Source organism: Coregonus lavaretus (genome assembly GCF_964263955.1).
Source record: "Coregonus lavaretus genome assembly, contig: HAP1_SCAFFOLD_1415, whole genome shotgun sequence".
Taxonomy (NCBI): domain Eukaryota; kingdom Metazoa; phylum Chordata; class Actinopteri; order Salmoniformes; family Salmonidae; genus Coregonus; species Coregonus lavaretus.
Genome location: NW_028162922.1, coordinates 85067 through 105907, shown reverse-complemented (window position 1 = coordinate 105907; position 20841 = coordinate 85067). Strand labels below are relative to the sequence as shown.

The following is a 20841-nucleotide window of genomic DNA, read 5'->3' as shown; positions in this document are numbered from 1 at the left end:
GTGTGTGTGTGTGTGTGTGTGTGTGTGTGTGTGTGTGTGTGTGTGTGTGTGTGTGTGTGTGTGTGTGTGTGTGTGTCCAGTGTATGTGTGTGTGTCCAGTGTATGTGTGTGTGTCCAGTGTGTGTCTGTGTCCAGTGTGTGTGTTCAGTGTGTGTGTGTGTGTGTGTGTGTGTGTACAGTGTGTGTGTGTGTGTTCAGTGTGTGTGTGTGTGTGTGTGTGTGTGTCCAGTGTATATGTCCAGTGTATATGTGTGTGTGTCCCCGGTGTGTGTGTTTCCAGTGTGTGTGTGTGTGTCCTGTGTGTGTGTCCAGTGTGTGTGTGTGTGTATGTACAGTGTGAGTGTGTCCAGTGTGTGTGTTTGTCCAGTGTGTGTGTGTGTGTGTTTCCAGTGTATGTCCAGTGTGTGTGTGCAGAGTGTGTATGTGTGTGTATTTGTACAGAGTGTGTGTTTGTCCAGTGTGTGTGTTTGTCCAGTGTGTGTGTGTGTGTGTGTGTGTGTGTGTGTTCAGTGTGTGTGTGTGTGTGTATGTGTGTGTCCAGTGTGTGTGTTCAGTGTGTGTGTGTGTGTGTGTCTAGTGTGTGTATGTGTGTGTGTGTCCAGTGAATGTGTGTGTGTGTGTGTCCAGTGTGTGTGTGTGTGTTTGTCCAGTGTGTGTGTGTGTGTATGTGTTTGTATGTCCAGTGTGTGTGTGTGTCCAGTGTGTGTGCTCAGTGTGTGTGTGTGTGTGTGGTGTGAGTGTGTCCAGTGTTTGTGTTTGTCCAGTGTGTGTGTGTGTGTGTGTGTTTGTTTGTGTCCAGTGTGTGTGTGTGTGTGTGTGTGTCCAGTGTGTGTGTGTGTCTAGTGTGTTTGTGTGTGTGTGTTCCCAGTGTGTTTGTGTGTGTGTGTGTGTGTGTGTGTCCAGTGTATGTGTGTGTGTCCAGTGTGTGTGTGTCTAGTGTGTGTGTGTGTGTGTGTGTGTGTCAGTGTTACCATGGTTATTATTTACAGGGACACTGAGGAGTCAACACCATGAACCCTAAACCCTGGATAGAGGGGCTCAGTGAATGTGGAGTGGAATGTGTTCAGGTGGGTCAGTGTGTCAGAGGAGACTCTGTAGAAGGACAGAGTGCCGGCTGGCCAGTCCAGATACACTCCTACTCTGTGGGAGCTGGAGGAGGGGACGTCTATGGTAGTGGGGTTATCATTGTGCCAGGCAGAGTAACTGTTGCCATAGCAGTTCAGACTCCAGGACTTGTCATTACATCCAATCCCACAGTCCTTACCCCTTCCTCTCCTGCTGATTCCTTTATATGTCACTCCTATATCAGCCCCTCTCCCACTCCACTCTACCTCCCAGTAACAGCGCCCAGTCAGACCCTCTCTACACAGCACCTGTTTCCAGTCCTCAAATCTCTCTGGGTGATCAGGATACGGCTGCTCCTCTCTCCTCCATGTCACCTTTCTGTTCTTCTTAGACAGAGAGAGGAATCTGTTTACTGTGTTTAGGTCCAGTATGAGATCACAGACATCTGATGGATGAAACCAGACACAATATGAGAAATCATCATCATTCACATTAGAATGTTAACTCACTTTTCACTAATTCATTTAATGTAGATGTTTCTAGGTATCAAAAGGAGAAGTTAAGGTAACTTGAGACTTGTTGAATGATCATATGTTATACTGTATGGTAATATAAAACACACTTATTCCCATTAATTACACACACACACACACACACACACACACATCCTGAACACACACAGGAACACGCCACACACACATTTCTAATGTAACAGGAACACGCCACACACACACAGACACACACATTGTCAAAGCAACTCTTTGTAAACTTTGGTGTCCCTGATTTGTGCTTCTGTAGAACTACAGCTGATATTTAATATGACCAAGTAAGTAATGATGGTGGTCTTTGACTTTGACTTCACTTGAAATAAGACTTATTCTTAGTCATATTCTTCACAGCAGTCAACACTCACATTTTCTAAGTCCAGGTTTCATTGTGTTCTCTCCACCATGTTCCACACTGTAGCGGCAAGCAGAAGAACAGACAGTCATTGAGGGATACACCTGAACTCACACACACACACTCACACACACACACACACACACACACACACACACACACACACACACACACACACACACACACACACACACACACACACACACACACAGGACACACACACAAACACTGTACACACACACACACACACACACAAACACACAGTCAGCATATAACTTTGTGTGTGTCTAGTGTGTGTGTGTACAGTGTTTGTGTCCGTTTGTCCAGCCTGTGTGTGTGTCCAGTGTGTGTGTGTGTGTGTGTCCAGTGCGTGTGTCTAGTGTGTGTGAGTGTGTCTGTGTGTCCATTGTGTGTGAATGTGTGTGTGTGTCCAGTGTGTGTGTACGGTGTGTGTGTGTGAGTGTGTCCAGTGTTTGTGTGTGTGTGTGTGTCCAGTGTGAGTGAGTGAGTGTGTGTGTCCAGTGTGTGTGTGTGTGTGTGTCCAGTGTTTGTGTGTGTGTCCACTGTCTGTGTGTGTGTGTGTATTTGTGTGTGTGTTTCCTTTTTGTGTGTGTGTGTGTCCAGTGTGTGTGTGTGTGTCCACTGTCTGTGTGTGTGTGTATTTGTGTGTGTGTTTCCTTTTTGTGTGTGTGTGTCCAGTGTGTATGTGTGTGTCCAGTGTGTGTGTGTGTGTCCAGTGTGTGTGTGTGTGTGTGAGTCCAGCGTGTATGTGTGTGTCCAGTGTGTGTGTCCAGTGTGTGTGTGTGTGTCCAGTGTGTATGTGTGTGTCCAGTGTGTGTGTGTGTGTGTGTGTGTCCAGTGTGTGTGTGTGTGTGTGTCCAGTGTGTGTGTGTGAGTCCAGTGTGTGTGTGTCCTGTGTGTGTGTTTGTCCAGTGTGCGTGTGTGTGTGTGTCCAGTGTGTGTATGTGTGTGTGCCCAGTGTGTGTGTGTGTTTGTGTGTGTGTGTCCAGTGCGTGTGTCTAGTGTGTGTGAGTGTGTCTGTGTGTCCATTGTGTGTGAGTGTGTGTGTGTGTCCAGTGCGTGTGTCTAGTGTGTGTGAGTGTGTCTGTGTGTCCATTGTGTGTGAATGTGTGTGTGTGTCCAGTGTGTGTGTACGGTGTGTGTGTGTGAGTGTGTCCAGTGTTTGTGTGTGTGTGTGTGTCCAGTGTGAGTGAGTGAGTGTGTGTGTCCAGTGTGTGTGTGTGTGTGTGTCCAGTGTTTGTGTGTGTGTCCACTGTCTGTGTGTGTGTGTGTATTTGTGTGTGTGTTTCCTTTTTGTGTGTGTGTGTGTCCAGTGTGTGTGTGTGTGTCCACTGTCTGTGTGTGTGTGTATTTGTGTGTGTGTTTCCTTTTTGTGTGTGTGTGTCCAGTGTGTATGTGTGTGTCCAGTGTGTGTGTGTGTGTCCAGTGTGTGTGTGTGTGTGTGAGTCCAGCGTGTATGTGTGTGTCCAGTGTGTGTGTCCAGTGTGTGTGTGTGTGTCCAGTGTGTATGTGTGTGTCCAGTGTGTGTGTGTGTGTGTGTGTGTCCAGTGTGTGTGTGTGTGTGTGTCCAGTGTGTGTGTGTGTGAGTCCAGTGTGTGTGTGTCCTGTGTGTGTGTTTGTCCAGTGTGCGTGTGCGTGTGTGTCCAGTGTGTGTATGTGTGTGTGCCCAGTGTGTGTGTGTGTTTGTGTGTGTGTGTCCAGTGCGTGTGTCTAGTGTGTGTGAGTGTGTCTGTGTGTCCATTGTGTGTGAGTGTGTGTGTGTGTCCAGTGTGTGTGTGTGTGTCCAGTGTGTGTGTGTGTGTGTCCAGTGTGTGTGTGTGAGTCCAGTGTGTGTGTGTGTGTGTCCAGTATGTGTGTGTGAGTCCAGTGTGTGTGTGTACTATGTGTGTGTGTAGGTGTGTGTCCAGTGTGAGTGTGTCCAGTGCATGTGTGTGTTTGTGTGTGTGTGTGTCCAGTGTGTGTATGTGTGTGTCCAGTGTGTGTGTGTCCATTGTGTGTGTGTGTGTCCAGTGTGTGTGTGTGTGTCCAGTATGTGTGTGTTTGTCCAGTGTGTGTGTCCATTGTGTTTTTGTGTGTGTCCACTCTGTGTGAGTGTCCAGTGTGTGTGTGTGTCCAGTGTGTGTATGTGTGTGTCCAGTGTGTGTGTGTCCATTGTGTGTGTGTGTGTCCAGTGTGTGTGTGTGTGTCCAGTATGTGTGTGTTTGTCCAGTGTGTTTTTGTGTGTGTCCACTCTGTGTGTGTGTCCATTGTGTTTTTGTGTGTGTCCACTCTGTGTGTGTGTCCACTCTGTGTGTGTGTCCAGTGTGTGAGTGTGTGTGTGTGTGTGTCCATTATGTGAGTGTGTGTGTGTGTGTGTGTGTGTGTGTCCATTATGTGAGTGTGTGTGTGTGTGTGTGTGTGTGTCCAGTGTGTGTATGTGTGTGTCCTGTGTGTGTGTGTCCATTGTGTGTGTGTGTGTGTGTGTCCACTCTGTGTGTCTGTCCAGTGTGTGAGTGTGTGTGTGTGTGTGTGTCCATTATGTGAGTGTGTGTGTGTGTGTGTGTGTGTGTCCAGTGTGTTTGTGTATGTGTCCAGTGTGTTTTTGTGTGTGTGTGTGTGTATGTGTGTGTCCAGTGTGTGTGTGTGTGTGTGTGTGTGTGTCCACTGTATGTGTGTGTGTATTTGTGTGTGTTTCCTTTGTGTGTGTGTGTCCAGTGTGTGTCCAGTGTGTTTGTGTGTATGTCCAGTGTGTTTGTGTGTGTGTGTGTGTGTGTGTGTATGTGTGTGTGTCCAGTGTGTATGTGTGTGTCCAGTGTGTGTGTGTGTGTGTGTGTGTGTGGGTCCAGTGTGTGAGTGTGTGTGTGTGTCCAGTGTGTGTGTGTGTGTGTGTCCACTGTCTGTGTGTGTGTGTATTTGTGTGTGTGTTTCCTTTTTGTGTGTGTGGGTCTAGTGTGTGTGTGTGTGTCTCTGTGTCCATTGTGTGTGAGTGTGTGTGTGTGTGTGTGTATTTTCAATGGACACACACACACACACACACACACACATACACACTGGACACACACACACACACACAGTCTTTATATAACTTAGTCCAAGTGGTGGTCAGAATGTTTGTCTTAACTAGCCTGATAACTCCAACATGTCTGATATGAACATTGACATAAACCCTCTACATACTTGAGTTTCTCCAGTCTGCAGTGTGGATCCTCCAGTCCAGCAGAGAGCAGTCTGACTCCTGAGTCTCCTGGGTGATTGTAGCTCAGGTCCAGCTCTCTCAGGTGTGAGGGGTTTGACTTCAGAGCTGAGACCAGAGAAGCACAGCCTTCCTCTGTGACTAGACAGCCTGACAGCCTGTAAAGAGTCAAATCATATTAAAACCACACTGCTATTCTTTGGTGGTGAAAATAGTGGCAGTATATTTTTTCAACATATTCAGATATATCAGTGTCCTGAAACCTGCCATATCTATTCATAAATTAATGTATCATTATTAGAAATTACAAATTATCAAAGTATTGCTAGTAGAGAGATGAATATAAAAGTACAAATATTTGAGTAGACTGACCAGAGCAGTTTAAAAAGCAGTATCAGTCAAAAGACAGACAGTGAGGTATCAGATTTAGATTGTATTGAGTATACAGTCCACACCATATATATTTTGACAGTGAAGCTAACATTTTAAATTTGGTTCTATACTCCAGCATTTTGGATTTGAGATCAAATTTTTCATATGAGGTGACAGTATATAATGTCACCTTTTATTTGAGGGTATTTTCATACATATCTGTTTCACCATTTAGAAAAATAAAAGCACTTTATGTGTCTAGTCCCCCTATTTGAAGAAGTCATAAGTATTCTGACCAATTCACTTATAGTGTATTAAAGTAGTTCAAAGTTTAGTATTTTGTTCCAAACTCGTTGGTTACATTTGCAGTTTGTTTTGGTTGTGTTTTGGGTTATGTTTTGTCCAATAGTAACTGAATGGTGGATGATGACTGGATTAATCTTCTGTCTAAGTGAGTAGATAACATGTTTCAAAACACTACTAAATTAATCCTGATGATGCCATGATTAAGAAAAATCATGAATGAATCATGAATAATAATGAATGGGAAAGTTATAGAGGCTACAACAAAACATACTAACCTCTCACCATTACCAATAACAGAGGGGGTATGATCCTTGTTCCTCTGTAACTTTCTCATTCATCATCATTCACGATTCATTCATGATTATTCATAATCATGGTAGCATCCACATGAATGTAGAAGTCTTCAGAAACATCTTCTATTCGTACTGACAATACAAGTGAAGTGACTCCAAAATGACAGGACATTATTCACCATTCAGTTTTTATTGGGGAAAACATCATCCAAAACACAACCAAGTCAAACTGCAAATGTATTCAACAAGTTTGTAGAATCACAAGCTTGATGTAATCACTGCAGATAAGGAATATGGGACCAAATACTAAACTTATGACTACTTTAAAACAATATAAGTGACTATGTCCAAATTAATACGACTTTTTCAAATGGGAGAACTAGACACATCAAGTGTTTTCATTTCTAAACAGTAACACAGATTTGTATGAAAATATCCTCAAATAAAAGGTGACATTCTGTACTGTCGCCCAATATGAAACATTCTATCTCAAATCCAAAATGCTGGAGCATTGCACCAAATGTAAAACTGTAAGCTTCACTTTCCAAACACATATGGTGTGGACTATGTGTGCCTGGTAAACACATGTGGATCTGGTGAACAGTTATCACTTGTTGACCAACTACAGGAATACTGACCTCAGAGTCTCCAGTTTACAGTGGGGATTCCCCAGTCCAGCAGAGAGCAGCTTCACTCCTGAATCCTTCAGGTCATTGTTACTCAGGTCCAGCTCTCTCAGGTGTGAGAGGTTTGACTTCAGAGCTGAGACCAGAGAAGCACAGCCTTCCTCTGTGACTAGACAGCCTGACAGCCTGCAAAGAGTCAAATCATATTAAAACCACACTGCTATTCTTTGGTGGTGAAAATAGTGGCAGTATATTTTTTCAACATATTCAGATATATCAGTGTCCTGAAACCTGCCATATATATTCATAAATTAATGTATCATTATTAGAAATTACAAATTATCAAAGTATTGCTTGTAGAGAGACAAATATAAAAGTACAAATATTTGAGTAGACTGACCAGAGAAGTTTAAAAAGCAGCATCAGTCAAAAGACAGACAGTGAGGTATCAGATTTAGATTGTATTGAGTATACAGTCCACACCATATATATTTTGACAGTGAAGCTAACATTTTAAATGTGGCTCTATACTCCAGCATTTTGGATTTGTGATCAAATGTTTCATATGAGGTGACAGTATATAATGTCACCTTATATTTTATGGTATTTTCATACATATCTGTTTCACCATTTAGAAAAATAAAAGCACTTTATGTGTCTAGTCCCCCTATTTGAAGAAGTCGTAAGTATTCTGACCAATTCACTTATGGTGTATTAAAGTAGTCAAAAGTTTAGTATTTTGTTCCAAACTCGTTGGTTGCATTTGCAGTTTGTTTTGGTTGTGTTTTGGGTTATGTTTTGCCCGATAGTAACTGAATGGTGGATGATGACTGGATTAATCTTCTGTCTAAGTGAGTAGATAACATGTTTCTAAACACTACTAAATTAATCCTGATGATGCCATGATTAAGAAAAATCATGAATGAATCATGAATAATAATGAATGAGAAAGTTACAGAGGCTACAACAAAACATGCTAACCTCTCACCATTACCAATAACAGAGGGGGTATGATCCTTGTTCCTCTGTAACTTTCTCATTCATCATTATTCACGATTTATCACATCAATGACGATTTATTAATGATTATTCATAATCATGGTAGCATCCACATGAATGTAGAAGTGTTCAGAAACATATTCTATTCTTACTGACAATACAAGTGAAGTGACTCCAAAATGACAGGACATTATTCACCATTCAGTTTCTATTGGGAAAAACATAATCCAAAACACAACAAGTCAAACTGCAAATGTATTCAACAAGTTTGTAGAATCACAAGATTGATGTAATCACTGCAGTTAAGGAATATGGGACCAAATACTAAACTTATGACTACTTTAAAACAATATAAGTGACTATGTCCAACATATTACGACTTTTTCAAATGGGAGAACTAGACACATCAAGTGTTTTCATTTCTAAACAGTAACACAGATACGTATGAAAATATCCTCAAATAAAAGGTGACATTATATACTGTCACCTAATATGAAACATTCTATCTCAAATCCAAAATGCTGGAGTATAGCACCAAATGTAAAACTGTAAGCTTCACTGTCCAAACACATATGGTGTGGACTATGTGTGCCTGGTAAACACATGTGGATCTGGTGAACAGTTATCACTTGTTGACCAACTACAGGAATACTGACCTCAGAGTCTCCAGTTTACAGTGGGGATTCCCCAGTCCAGCAGAGAGCAGCTTCACTCCTGAATCCTTCAGGTCATTGTTACTCAGATCCAGCTCTCGCAGGTGTGAGGGGTTTGACTTCAGAGCTGAGACCAGAGAAGCACAGCCTTCCTCTGTGACTAGACAGCGTGACAGCCTGCAAAGAGTCAAATCATATTAAAAACACACTGCTATTCTTTGGTGGTGAAAATAGTGGCAGTATATTTTTTCTACATATTCAGATATATCAGTGTCCTGAAACCTGACATATCTATTCATAAATGAATGTATCATTATTTGAAATTATCAAATTATTGCTTGTAGGTAGAAAAATGTATATTACAAATATTTGAGTAGACTGACCAGAGCAGTTTAAAAAGCAGTATCAGTCAAAAGACAGACAGTGAGGTATCAGATTTAGATTGTATTGAGTATACAGTCCACACCATATCTATTTTGACAGATAAGCTAACATTTGAAATGAAAGCACTTTACGTATCTAGTCCCCCTATTTGAAGAAGTCAAAAGTATTCTGACCAATTCACTTCAAGTGTATTAAAGTAGTCAAAAGTTGAGTATTTGGTCCCAAACTCGTTGGTTGCATTTGCAGTTTGTTTTGGTTGTGTTTTGGGTTATGTTTTGCCCGATAGTAACTGAATGGTGGATGATGACTGGAGTAATTTTCTGTCTAAGTGAGTAGATAACATGTTTCTAAACACTACTAAATTAATCCTGATGATGCCATGATTAAGAAAAATTATGAATGAATCATGAATAGTAATGAGTGAGAAAGTTACAGAGGCTACAACAAAACATGCTAACCTCTCACCATTACCAATAACAGAGGGGGAATGATCCTTGTTCTTCTGTAACTTTCTCATTCACGATTCATTCATGATTATTCATAATCATGGTAGCATCCACATGAATGTAGAAGTGTTCAGAAACATATTCTATTCTTACTGACAATACAAGTGAAGTGACTCCAAAATGACAGGACATTATTCACCATTCAGTTTCTATTGGGAAAAACATCATCCAAAACACAACTAAAACAAACTGCAAATGCATCCAACAAGTTTGTAGAATCACAAGCTTGATGTAATCACTGTGGGTAAGGAATATGGGACCAAACACATACACTTTTGACTAAATTAATTTGTCTAAATAATTATGACTTTTTCAAATGGGAGAACTAGACACATAAAGTGCTTTCATATCTAAACAGTAACACAGATATGTATGAAAATATCCTCAAATAAAAGGTTACATTATATACTGTTGCCTAATATGAAACATTTTATCTCAAATCCAAAATGCTGGAGCATAGCACCAAATGTAAAACTGTAAGCTTCACTGTCCAAACACATATGGTGTGGACTATGTGTGCCTGGTAAACACATGTGGATCTGGTGAACAGTTATCACTTGTTGACCAACTACAGGAATACTGACCTCAGAGTCTCCAGTTTACAGTGGGGATTCCCCAGTCCAGCAGAGAGCAGCTTCACTCTTGAATCCTTCAGGTGATTGTTACTCAGGTCCAGCTCTCTCAGGTGTGAGGGGTTTGAACTGAGAACTGAGGCCAACACTTCACAGGATGTGTCTGTGAGTTCACAGCCAGTGAATCTGTCAACAGAGTAAATACCATGAGGGACAGGTTGTATTAAAATGTTACATTTAGCTTCCCTGCTTACACTGTTACCCCTGCACTAATAATGTGAACACTGTGTATAGATGTCTCAATGCTACAACTTTTCTGATCCGTTTGTATTACAGTTTGTTTAAGACTTTTCAGCTGATAGAAAGTTTAGTCAGCCAATGAAAATATTGTTGTTCTTACATACAGTAAAGTTTGGTCTGAGGGATAGTCACATGAGTACTTACAGAGCCAGTCAGCCAATAAAAATGCTGCTGTAACTACAATGTATTTTGGTGTGGGATATTCCCATGAATACTTACAGAGCTTTCCTGCAGCCTCTCACAGCTGGGAGCAGTCTCCTACGACCCTCCTCTGATGTCTTGTATACCTTCAGGTCAAACACATCCAGAACCTCCTCTGATATCTGTAGCATGTAGGCCAGTGCTGAACAGTGAGCATGTGTGAGTTTTTTTGATCTCTTCTCTGACCTCAAGTACGCTTGGATTTCCTCCTGTACTGAATGGTCTTTCATCTCTATCAGACAGTGGAAGAGATTGATGCACCTCTCAGGGGAGATGTTCTTCCTCTGCATCACCTTAAGGGATCGGATTGTTTTCTTGACGCTGTCTGGACTGCTTTCTGTCTGTGTCACCAGACCTCGTAGGAGTTTCTGATTGGACTCCAGTGACATACCATGAAGGAAGCGGACAAAGAGGTCCAGGTGTCCGTTCTTGCTCTCCAAGGCTTTATCCACGGTACTCTTCAGCAGCTCATGCAAGGTTAGCTCTTCAGATACAGCTCTAGACTTTCTCTTGAGGAAGGGCTTCAGTGCATCCATGTTCTTGGTTGTGTAACAATGGTACATGTAGACAGCTGAGAGAAACTCCTGAATGCTCAGATGAACAAAGCAGTACACCACTCTCTGAAATAACACAGACTCTTCTTTAAAGATTTGTGTGCACACTCCTGAGTACACTGAGGCTTCTTTGACATCAATGCCACACTCTTTCAGGTCTTCTTCATAGAACATGAGATTACCCTTCTCCAGATTTTCAAACGCCAGCTTCCCCAGCTTCAGAAGAATTTCCTTATCTGACTCCATGAGCTCCTGTTGATCCATCTCATCTCTTCCATGATACTTCTGGTTCTTCAGGCTGGTCTGAATGAGCAGGAAGTGTATTGACATCTCAGTCAGAGTCGTGGGCATCTCTCTCCTCTTGTCTGTACTCAACATGTGTTCAAGGACTACTGCAGAAATCCAACAGAAGACTGGCATGTGGCACATGATGTGGAGGCTCCTTGATGTCTTTATGTGTGAGATGATTCTGCTGGCCAGGTCCTCATCACTGAATCTCTTCCTGAAGTACTCCTCCTTCTGTGGGTCATTGAACCCTCGTACCTCTGTCACCTGGTCAACACACTTAGTGGGGATCTGATTGGTTGCTGCTGGTCGGGAGGTTATCCATAGGAGAGCAGAGGGAAGCAGATTCCCCTTGATGAGGTTTGTCAGCAGAACATCGACAGACGATGTCTGGGTGACATCAGACACCTTTTCATTGTGCTGGAAATCCAATGGAAGTCTGCTTTCATCCAAACCATCAAAGATGAACATAGCTTTACAGGCAGTGAGTTTCTTTGCATTGCCTATGTCTAGTTCTGTGTGGAAGCCATTTAAAAGTCTGAGAAGACTGTACTGGAGATCTTTAATCAAGTTCAGCTCCCGGAAAGGAAGCACAAATATGATATCCACATCTTGGTTCGCCTTCTCTTCAGCCCAGTCTAGGATGAACTTCTGCACAGAGACTGTTTTTCCGATGCCAGCGATGCCCTTCGTCAGCACAGTTCTGATGCTTCTCTCTTGGCCTGGTAAGGGTTTAAAGATGTCATTGCAGTGGATTGCTGTGTCATGTGAGGTTGGCATCCTGGATGCTGTCTCTAGCTGCCACACCTCATGTTCATTGTTAACCCCTTCACTCTCTCCCTCTGTGATGTAGAGCTCTGTGTAAATCCTGTTGAGGGGAGTTTGGTTCCCTGCTATTTCCATACCTTCTATCACACATTCATACCTCCTTTTCAGACTGTCTTTATGGTTTACTATAGCTCTCTGCAGGTTGTCATCCACTACAAGGGAAGAGGGAAAATTATGTGTATCAGAAACATTCATTGACAGGATGAAAAGTGGGCCTTCCACAACTACAGTAACTTCTATTATCTCATAATATTGTAGTTAACTACTGTAAATCATATTAAGGTATTGACTTGGCCCACGTGTGCAAGTGGTCTTACTGTTTTCAGAGCCTCTTGTTTTATTGGGTTGACTCAGCTGCTGTAGTACAGGCCGTGTCCTTGTTCTCTTTCTACACTGAGGACAGCCATAGTCTCCTGAAGGAGCAGGTTTCTCCCAGTATCTGGTGATGCACTGTCTGCAGAACCTGTGTCCACAGGTGATAGAGACTGGATCCCTCAGCACCTGCTGACACACTGCACCCCTGGACTGATCCTCTAACAGAGTAGACCATCCACTACAGAGATAAAGGAGAGAGAGATTATAGATGTTAATACTGATCCTCTAACAGAGTAGACCTTCCACTACAGAGATAAAGGAGAGAGAGATTGTAGATGTTAATACTGATCCTTTAACAGAGTAGACCTTCCACTACAGATATAAAGGAGAGAGAGATTGTAGATGTTAATACTGATCCTCTAACAGAGTAGATCATCCACTATAGAGATAAAGGAGAGAGAGAGATTGTAGATGTTAATACTGATCCTCTAACAGAGTAGACCTTCCACTACAGAGATAAAGGAGAGAGAGAGAGATTGTAGATGATAATACTGATCCTTTAACAGAGTAGACCTTCCACTACAGAGATAAAGGAGAGAGAGATTGTAGATGTTAATACTGATCCTTTAACAGTGTAGACCTTCCACTACAGAGATAAAGGAGAGAGAGAGATTGTAGATGTTAATACTGATCCTTTAACATAGTAGACCTTCCCCTACAGAGATAAAGGAGAGAGAGAGAGAGATTGTAGATGTTAATACTGATCATTAAACAGAGTAGACCTTCCACTACAGAGATAAAGAAGAGAGAGAGAGTTTGTAGATGTTAATACTGATCCTTTAACAGAGTAGACCATCCACTATAGAGATAAAGGAGAGAGAGAGATTGTAGATGTTAATACTGATCCTCTAACAGAGTAGACCTTCCACTACAGAGATAAAGGAGAGAGAGAGAGATTGTAGATGATAATACTGATCCTTTAACAGAGTAGACCTTCCACTACAGAGATAAAGGAGAGAGAGATTGTAGATGTTAATACTGATCCTTTAACAGAGTAGACCTTCCACTACAGAGATAAAGGAGAGAGAGAGATTGTAGATGTTAATACTGATCCTTTAACAGAGTAGACCATCCACTACAGAGATAAAGGAGAGAGAGAGAGAGATTGTAGATGTTAATACTGATCATTAAACAGAGTAGACCTTCCACTACAGAGATAAAGGAGAGAGAGAGAGTTTGTAGATGTTAATACTGATCCTTTAACAGAGTAGACCTTCCACTACAGAGATAAAGGAGAGGGAGAGATTGTAGATGTTAATACTGATCCTTTAACAGAGTAGACCTTCCACTACAGAGATAAAGGAGAGAGAGATTGTAGATGTTAATACTGATCCTTTAACAGTGTAGATCATCCACTACAGAGATAAAGGAGAGAGAGGGGGATTGTAGATGTTAATACTGATCCTTTAACAGAGTAGACCTTCCACTATAGAGATAAAGGAGAGAGAGATTGTAGATGTTAATACTGATCCTTTAACAGAGTAGACCTTCCACTATAGAGATAAAGGAGAGAGAGAGAGATTGTAGATGTTAATACTGATCCTTTAACAGAGTAGATCATCCACTACAGAGATAAAAGAGAGAGAGAGAGAGATTGTAGATGTTAATCCTGATCCTCTAACAGAGTAGACCTTCCACTACAGAGATAAAGGAGAGAGAGAGAGATTGTAGATGTTAATACTGATCCTTTAACAGAGTAGACCATCCACTACAGAGATAAAGGAGGGAGAGATTGTAGATGTTAATACTGATCCTTTAACAGAGTAGACCTTCCACTATAGAGATAAAGGAGAGAGAGATTGTAGATGTTAATACTGATCCTCTAACAGAGTAGACCTTCCACTACAGAGATAAAGGAGAGAGAGATTGTAGATGTCAATACTGATCCTTTAACAGAGTAGATCATCTACCAATGTTCCCTCTAAATATTTTGGGGCACTGAGCAAATTTCTGCTCTTGTGAGCGGAAACTTGAACGTTGTGAGAATTCTGAGCAACTTCCGGCGCACGTTTACAGTAAACACTGACGCTGTACCCTTACAGTTCTAGGCAGTAGCCAATAGGCTGTACCCTGACAGTTGTAGACAGTAGCCAATAGGCTGTACCCTGACAGTTGTAGACAGTAGCCAATAGGCTGTTGTGGCTATTGGAGTATAATGTAGGCCTACCAACCAAACCAATGGAGCAAATCCTATATGTGGTGTTCAATGCAGGCCTACATTGCATGAGACTTCAAAAAAAGTTTTTACCTTATTCAGGGCTTGCCATTAACCCTTAAAAGTATATTGACGCACCAGTGCGTCAACCTAAGTAACATAAAAATCCATAAAAATCCCCAACAAAATCAGTCAGTTTAAGCTGGAGATATCGTCTCAATCCACTGCATCCGCCTATGTTGGCCTTCCACATCTGCGGTGGAAGGTGGCGGATCTACAGCGGAGTTTGTCAGACCATGAGACATCCCGAAAATTGGTCTTCTCACGAAAATGTCTGAAGCATCTGTATGATCCCACTATGAAAAGGAGAGACTCTCGTGAACATGGCAGTGCTCTCCGTTTTGCTCTACGACCCACACAAGTGCTACGGGACTCGTCTGAAGCTATCCCATACAAACAAATAGAAGCATGGAGGCAGTTTTGTGCCCCATAAATATGGGGTTATATGGGTAAAAAAAAATAAAGAATCCTGATCTGTCTTATGTCTCCTAGATACAGGACAGACACTTCAAAACTTTATTCCTTATGATGTATTTTTTTGACTGTCTTTTTTTGCCATTTATGAATGTGTTATTCAATGAGTTTATATGGGCTTTAGTAGTAAAGGCCAAATTCAATATTTTATCAAATAATTGTTATATATATATATATATTACTAAAATATTACAATTTTTTTTACATCTAATGCTAGCTAGCTACCCAACCAGCCCATAGAGAGAGCATTGCAGATGTTGTAGTCAACTTTAACTGCAACAGATTTCCACAACAATTTTCACGTTGCTACCAACCTTACTATAACACGAAAATGTAATATTTGTTCACAAAAAACATTGTTCTCACATATTAGTGTTATTTAACGCTGTAAATTATAGGAATTTGTGGTTTTGGGTGGATTTTTCCTTTAATTTAGGCACGACAGAAAAACATAAAAGCCCATTGATGTAGCTATGCTCTTTTAGGTAAATCAATGAAACAAGCTCCAGTAGGCTAATCTTTTTGAGTGTGGACTGTACTGTATGGTATTATACTGTATTATATGGACTGGAATTACACATATTGTTCAAACCATGAAGCTGGGAGAGAACATGCATGCTTTCGCAGGACATGTAACCTACAAAGTTACAATCATAAGCTAGCGAATTAGATTTTAATAATAGGGCCTACTTTACATGTATAATGTATATATACACCTTTCATAATATTCCCCCTAATATTATTAGCCTACCTCCTCCTTCTCTCTCTATTGGTGCTTCATTCCTTCCTCGCTTTAAAACAGTTAAATGAAATAGGTTTCGTTGTCCTGATCTTCATCATTCTAATGACATGCTGAATAATACAGGCCTATAATAAGATGCAGACGTCTTTCACTTCTTTTCACGAAGATTGAACAGTTATAGGTCTGAATAAATAACTGCTATAGCCCAGAGTTTCCCAAACTTGGTCCTGGCCCCATTGTGTACATTGCCCATGCTACGTCCATGGGCCGCGCGGTGCATTCTGGGCAATTCTGGGACAAGGAGAGCTCTCCTTCAAGGAGTGAATGGGAGGCAATTGAGTGCTAGCTAAAAAAAAAAACATTAGCACGAATTTTCGTCAACAAGGTACAACATTACGAATCTTTTCCGAGTTATGATATAATTGATCTCTTTATATCTGTAATATTGTATAGCTTTGGAATCGTCACATTATGTACTTTCGAGGAAAATAGGCACGTTTCTCGACTCATACCCTACTTTGAGAAGGGATTGCGCGACGATTAGTTTAGCAACCGCGTGACGCTGCATGACAACTTCAACGGGATTGGTCGACAGTCTGCTGGGTGGAGCGTTATACTCTCCGACGTGCATTGCCCAATGTGATTCCTATCTGTTTTCTCTAATATCTCTGGCAACGGCACCAGAGGCAGACAAATAGGAGAAATGTGCTAGACAGATGGTTTTATTTGGTTTTATTTCCTGCAGTGTCAATTCATTGTCCAAACGCACGGCCACTTTCTGGCTTGCTCCTGACTGCTGTAGAGTTTTCACAAATGCCTTAGTACACATCATTCCCAAACATTCAAAATAATTTATTAAAACGTGAAAATGAACATTTCTAAGTGGTCACTTGTCAGAAAATGTTTTAAAAGTATCATATTATTCCCGGGGGTGTATAATGCATTTAATTCAGTTGACTGATTGCCTTATATGAACTGTAACTCAGTAAAATCTTTGAAATTGTTTGCTGTTGCATTTATATTTTTGAGAGAAAGGCTGCGAGAGAGTGCTGGCATGTGCATTGATTTAAAGCAACGATATTCAAGTGATAGGCTGTTTTAAAACTCTGCCGCTGCAATAAATAAAAATATAAGTATCTTTACAATAAAAAAATTGCCCCTCCCCCGAAACCAGAAGTAGATGTGTAAATTAGACTCGCATTGTGTCCTTATGTTACTGTAGCAACAGTTACCATGATGAGATGGTAGGTCTACATGCATTGTCTTGCGCTCCATCCTGAGAGGTGCTCTGTCCCCACCCGGAGGGTTGATGATTGATCATGCAGATAGCAGAGACAATGCCGTCGATAAGACAGATTTAGACATTGCATATAATTTAACAGTTCCATTTTACATTTTGCTGTTAATATAAACAATGTATTATAATCGACCCGGTTCCCGCTATTCAACCCTAATCACCATGCACTCCTTAAATATCTCAGTGTCAGTGAAGAACTTGTTGTGTTAAGTTAAAACCAGGGCTCTAATTGAGAGGGTATGTGAGTGTATTGTGGCTTTTGTTAAAGAAAATGGCTGATTATATAAAGCGATCTATATGCCAGAAACAAGCTGTAAAATGCAGGCGAAAGACGTGACCGATGCATATTGGACATCTTTGATTTGTCTATGATATGCAGAGGCTGCACAACATTTTACAGGATAAACAAAATTGACTTTGCTTAAGCAATGTGTGATTCTGTCACCATCAATTGATGTTCGACATTTCAACTGGCTGTTAAACAACATACTAACTCTAAATGAGTCAGGAGCAAGCCAGGTAGCCTAAGGAACGAAAATGAATTATTTAGGCTGTATTATTATTATTATTCCAAGGCTATAGCCTGCCATTTAAGAAATCAATTGTGAAGCATTTCAAATCAAAATCAAATGAAATTGTATTGGTCACATACACATATTTAGCAGATGTTATTGCGGGTGCAGAGAAATGCTTGTATTTCTAGCTCCAACAGTGCAGTAGTATTTAACAATTCACCACAGGACACACTAATCTAAAAGTAGAAGAATGGAATTAAGAAATATATAAATATTAGGACGAGCAATGTCGGAGTGGCATAGACTAAGATACAGTAGAATAGAATAGATTACAGTATATACATATGAGATGAGTAAAGCAGTATGTAAACATTATTAAAGTGGTTAGTGTTCCATTATTAATGTGGCCAGTGATTCCATGTCTGTGTATATCGGGCGGCAGCCTCTAAGGTGCAGGGTTGAGGAACCGGCTGGTAGTGTTCCATTATTAATGTGGCCAGTGATTCCATGTCTGTGTATATCGGGCGGCAGCCTCTAAGGTGCAGGGTTGAGGAACCGGCTGGTAGTGTTCCATTATTAATGTGGCCAGTGATTCCATGTCTGTGTATATCGGGCGGCAGCCTCTAAGGTGCAGGGTTGAGGAACCGGGTGGTAGTGTTCCATTATTAATGTGGCCAGTGATTCCATGTCTGTGTATATCGGGCGGCAGCCTCTAAGGTGCAGGGTTGAGGAACCGGGTGGTAGTGTTCCATTATTAATGTGGCCAGTGATTCCATGTCTGTGTATATCGGGCGGCAGCCTCTAAGGTGCAGGGTTGAGGAACCGGGTGGTAGTGTTCCATTATTAATGTGGCCAGTGATTCCATGTCTGTGTATATCGGGCGGCAGCCTCTAAGGTGCAGGGTTGAGGAACCGGGTGGTAGTGTTCCATTATTAATGTGGCCAGGGATTCCATGTCTGTGTATATCGGGCGGCAGCCTCTAAGGTGCAGGTTTGAGGAACCGGCTGGTAGTGTTCCATTATTAATGTGGCCAGTGATTCCATGTCTGTGTATATCGGGCGGCAGCCTCTAAGGTGCAGGGTTGAGGAACCGGTTAGTGTTCCATTATTAATGTGGCCAGTGATTCCATGTCTGTGTATATCGGGCAGCAGCCTCTAAGGTGCAGGGTTGAGGAACCGGCTGGTAGTGTTCCATTATTAATGTGGCCAGTGATTCCATGTCTGTGTATATCGGGCGGCAGCCTCTAAGGTGCAGGGTTGAGGAACCGGCTGGTAGTGTTCCATTATTAATGTGGCCAGTGATTCCATGTCTGTGTATATCGGGCGGCAGCCTCTAAGGTGCAGGGTTGAGGAACCGGCTGGTAGTGTTCCATTATTAATGTGGCCAGTGATTCCATGTCTGTGTATATCGGGCGGCAGCCTCTAAGGTGCAGGGTTGAGGAACCGGCTGGTAGTGTTCCATTATTAATGTGGCCAGTGATTCCATGTCTGTGTATATCGGGCGGCAGCCTCTAAGGTGCAGGGTTGAGGAACCGGCTGGTAGTGTTCCATTATTAATGTGGCCAGTGATTCCATGTCTGTGTATATCGGGCGGCAGCCTCTAAGGTGCAGGGTTGAGGAACCGGCTGGTAGTGTTCCATTATTAATGTGGCCAGTGATTCCATGTCTGTGTATATCGGGCGGCAGCCTCTAAGGTGCAGGGTTGAGGAACCGGCTGGTAGTGTTCCATTATTAATGTGGCCAGTGATTCCATGTCTGTGTATATCGGGCGGCAGCCTCTAAGGTGCAGGGTTGAGGAACCGGCTGGTAGTGTTCCATTATTAATGTGGCCAGTGATTCCATGTCTGTGTATATCGGGCGGCAGCCTCTAAGGTGCAGGGTTGAGGAACCGGCTGGTAGTGTTCCATTATTAATGTCGCCAGTGACTCCATGTCTGTGTATATCGGGCGGCAGCCTCTAAGGTGCAGGGTTGAGGAACCGGTTAGTGTTCCATTATTAATGTGGCCAGTGATTCCATGTCTGTGTATATCGGGCGGCAGCCTCTAAGGTGCAGGGTTGAGGAACCGGTTAGTGTTCCATTATTAATGTGGCCAGTGATTCCATGTCTGTGTATATCGGGCGGCAGCCTCTAAGGTGCAGGGTTGAGGAACCGGTTAGTGTTCCATTATTAATGTGGCCAGTGATTCCATGTCTGTGTATATCGGGCGGCAGCCTCTAAGGTGCAGGGTTGAGGAACCGGGTGGTAGTGTTCCATTATTAATGTGGCCAGTGATTCCATGTCTGTGTATATCGGGCGGCAGCCTCTAAGGTGCAGGGTTGAGGAACCGGCTGGTAGTGTTCCATTATTAATGTGGCCAGTGATTCCATGTCTGTGTATATCGGCCGGCAGCCTCTAAGGTGCAGGGTTGAGGAACCGGCTGGTAGTGTTCCATTATTAATGTGGCCAGTGATTCCATGTCTGTGTATATCGGGCGGCAGCCTCTAAGGTGCAGGGTTGAGGAACCGGCTGGTAGTGTTCCATTATTAATGTGGCCAGTGATTCCATGTCTGTGTATATCGGGCGGCAGCCTCTAAGGTGCAGGGTTGAGGAACCGGCTGGTAGTGTTCCATTATTAATGTGGCCAGTGATTCCATGTCTGTGTATATCGGGCGGCAGCCTCTAAGGTGCAGGGTTGAGGAACCGGCTGGTAGTGTTCCATTATTAATGTGGCCAGTGATTCCATGTCTGTGTATATCGGGCGGCAGCCTCTAAGGTGCAGGGTTGAGGAACCGGGTGGTAGTGTTCCATTATTAATGTGGCCAGTGATTCCATGTCTGTGTATATCGGGCGGCAGCCTCTAAGGTGCAGGGTTGAGGAACCGGGTGGTAGTGTTCCATTATTAATGTGGCCAGTGATTCCATGTCTGTGTATATCGGGCGGCAGCCTCTAAGGTGCAGGGTTGAGGAACCGGCTGGTAGTGTTCCATTATTAATGTGGCCAGTGATTCCATGTCTGTGTATATCGGGCGGCAGCCTCTAAGGTGCAGGGTTGAGGAACCGGCTGGTAGTGTTCCATTATTAATGTGGCCAGTGATTCCATGTCTGTGTATATCGGGCGGCAGCCTCTAAGGTGCAGGGTTGAGGAACCGGCTGGTAGTGTTCCATTATTAATGTGGCCAGTGATTCCATGTCTGTGTATATCGGGCGG

At 42.5% G+C, this 20841-nt stretch overlaps 1 protein-coding gene across 1 annotated transcript; it reads right to left on the bottom strand.

Moving 5' to 3' along the window:
- Positions 1-916: 916 nt before the first annotated feature.
- Positions 917-12405, bottom strand: LOC311118684 (NLR family CARD domain-containing protein 3-like). Its single transcript, XM_084193472.1, has 8 exons — positions 12355-12405; positions 10389-12189; positions 9882-10055; positions 8411-8584; positions 6768-6941; positions 5143-5316; positions 1979-2025; positions 917-1510 (listed from the first exon to the last, which is right to left on the bottom strand). Coding segments are annotated over exons 1-8 (3072 nt in total). The 5' UTR covers positions 12356-12405; the 3' UTR covers positions 917-983.
- Between the last annotated feature and the right edge of the window lie 8436 nt (positions 12406-20841).

Excerpts from the sequence above, each read along its gene's own strand:
- LOC311118684 (XM_084193472.1), bottom strand. Across the intron at positions 8,585-9,881 it reads TGTAAACTGGAGACTCTGAG|GCTGTCACGCTGTCTAGTCA; the intron begins GTCAGTATTCCT and ends GACTCTTTGCAG. Across the intron at positions 1,511-1,978 it reads GAAACCTGGACTTAGAAAAT|ATGTCTGTGATCTCATACTG; the intron begins GTGAGTGTTGAC and ends TTCATCCATCAG.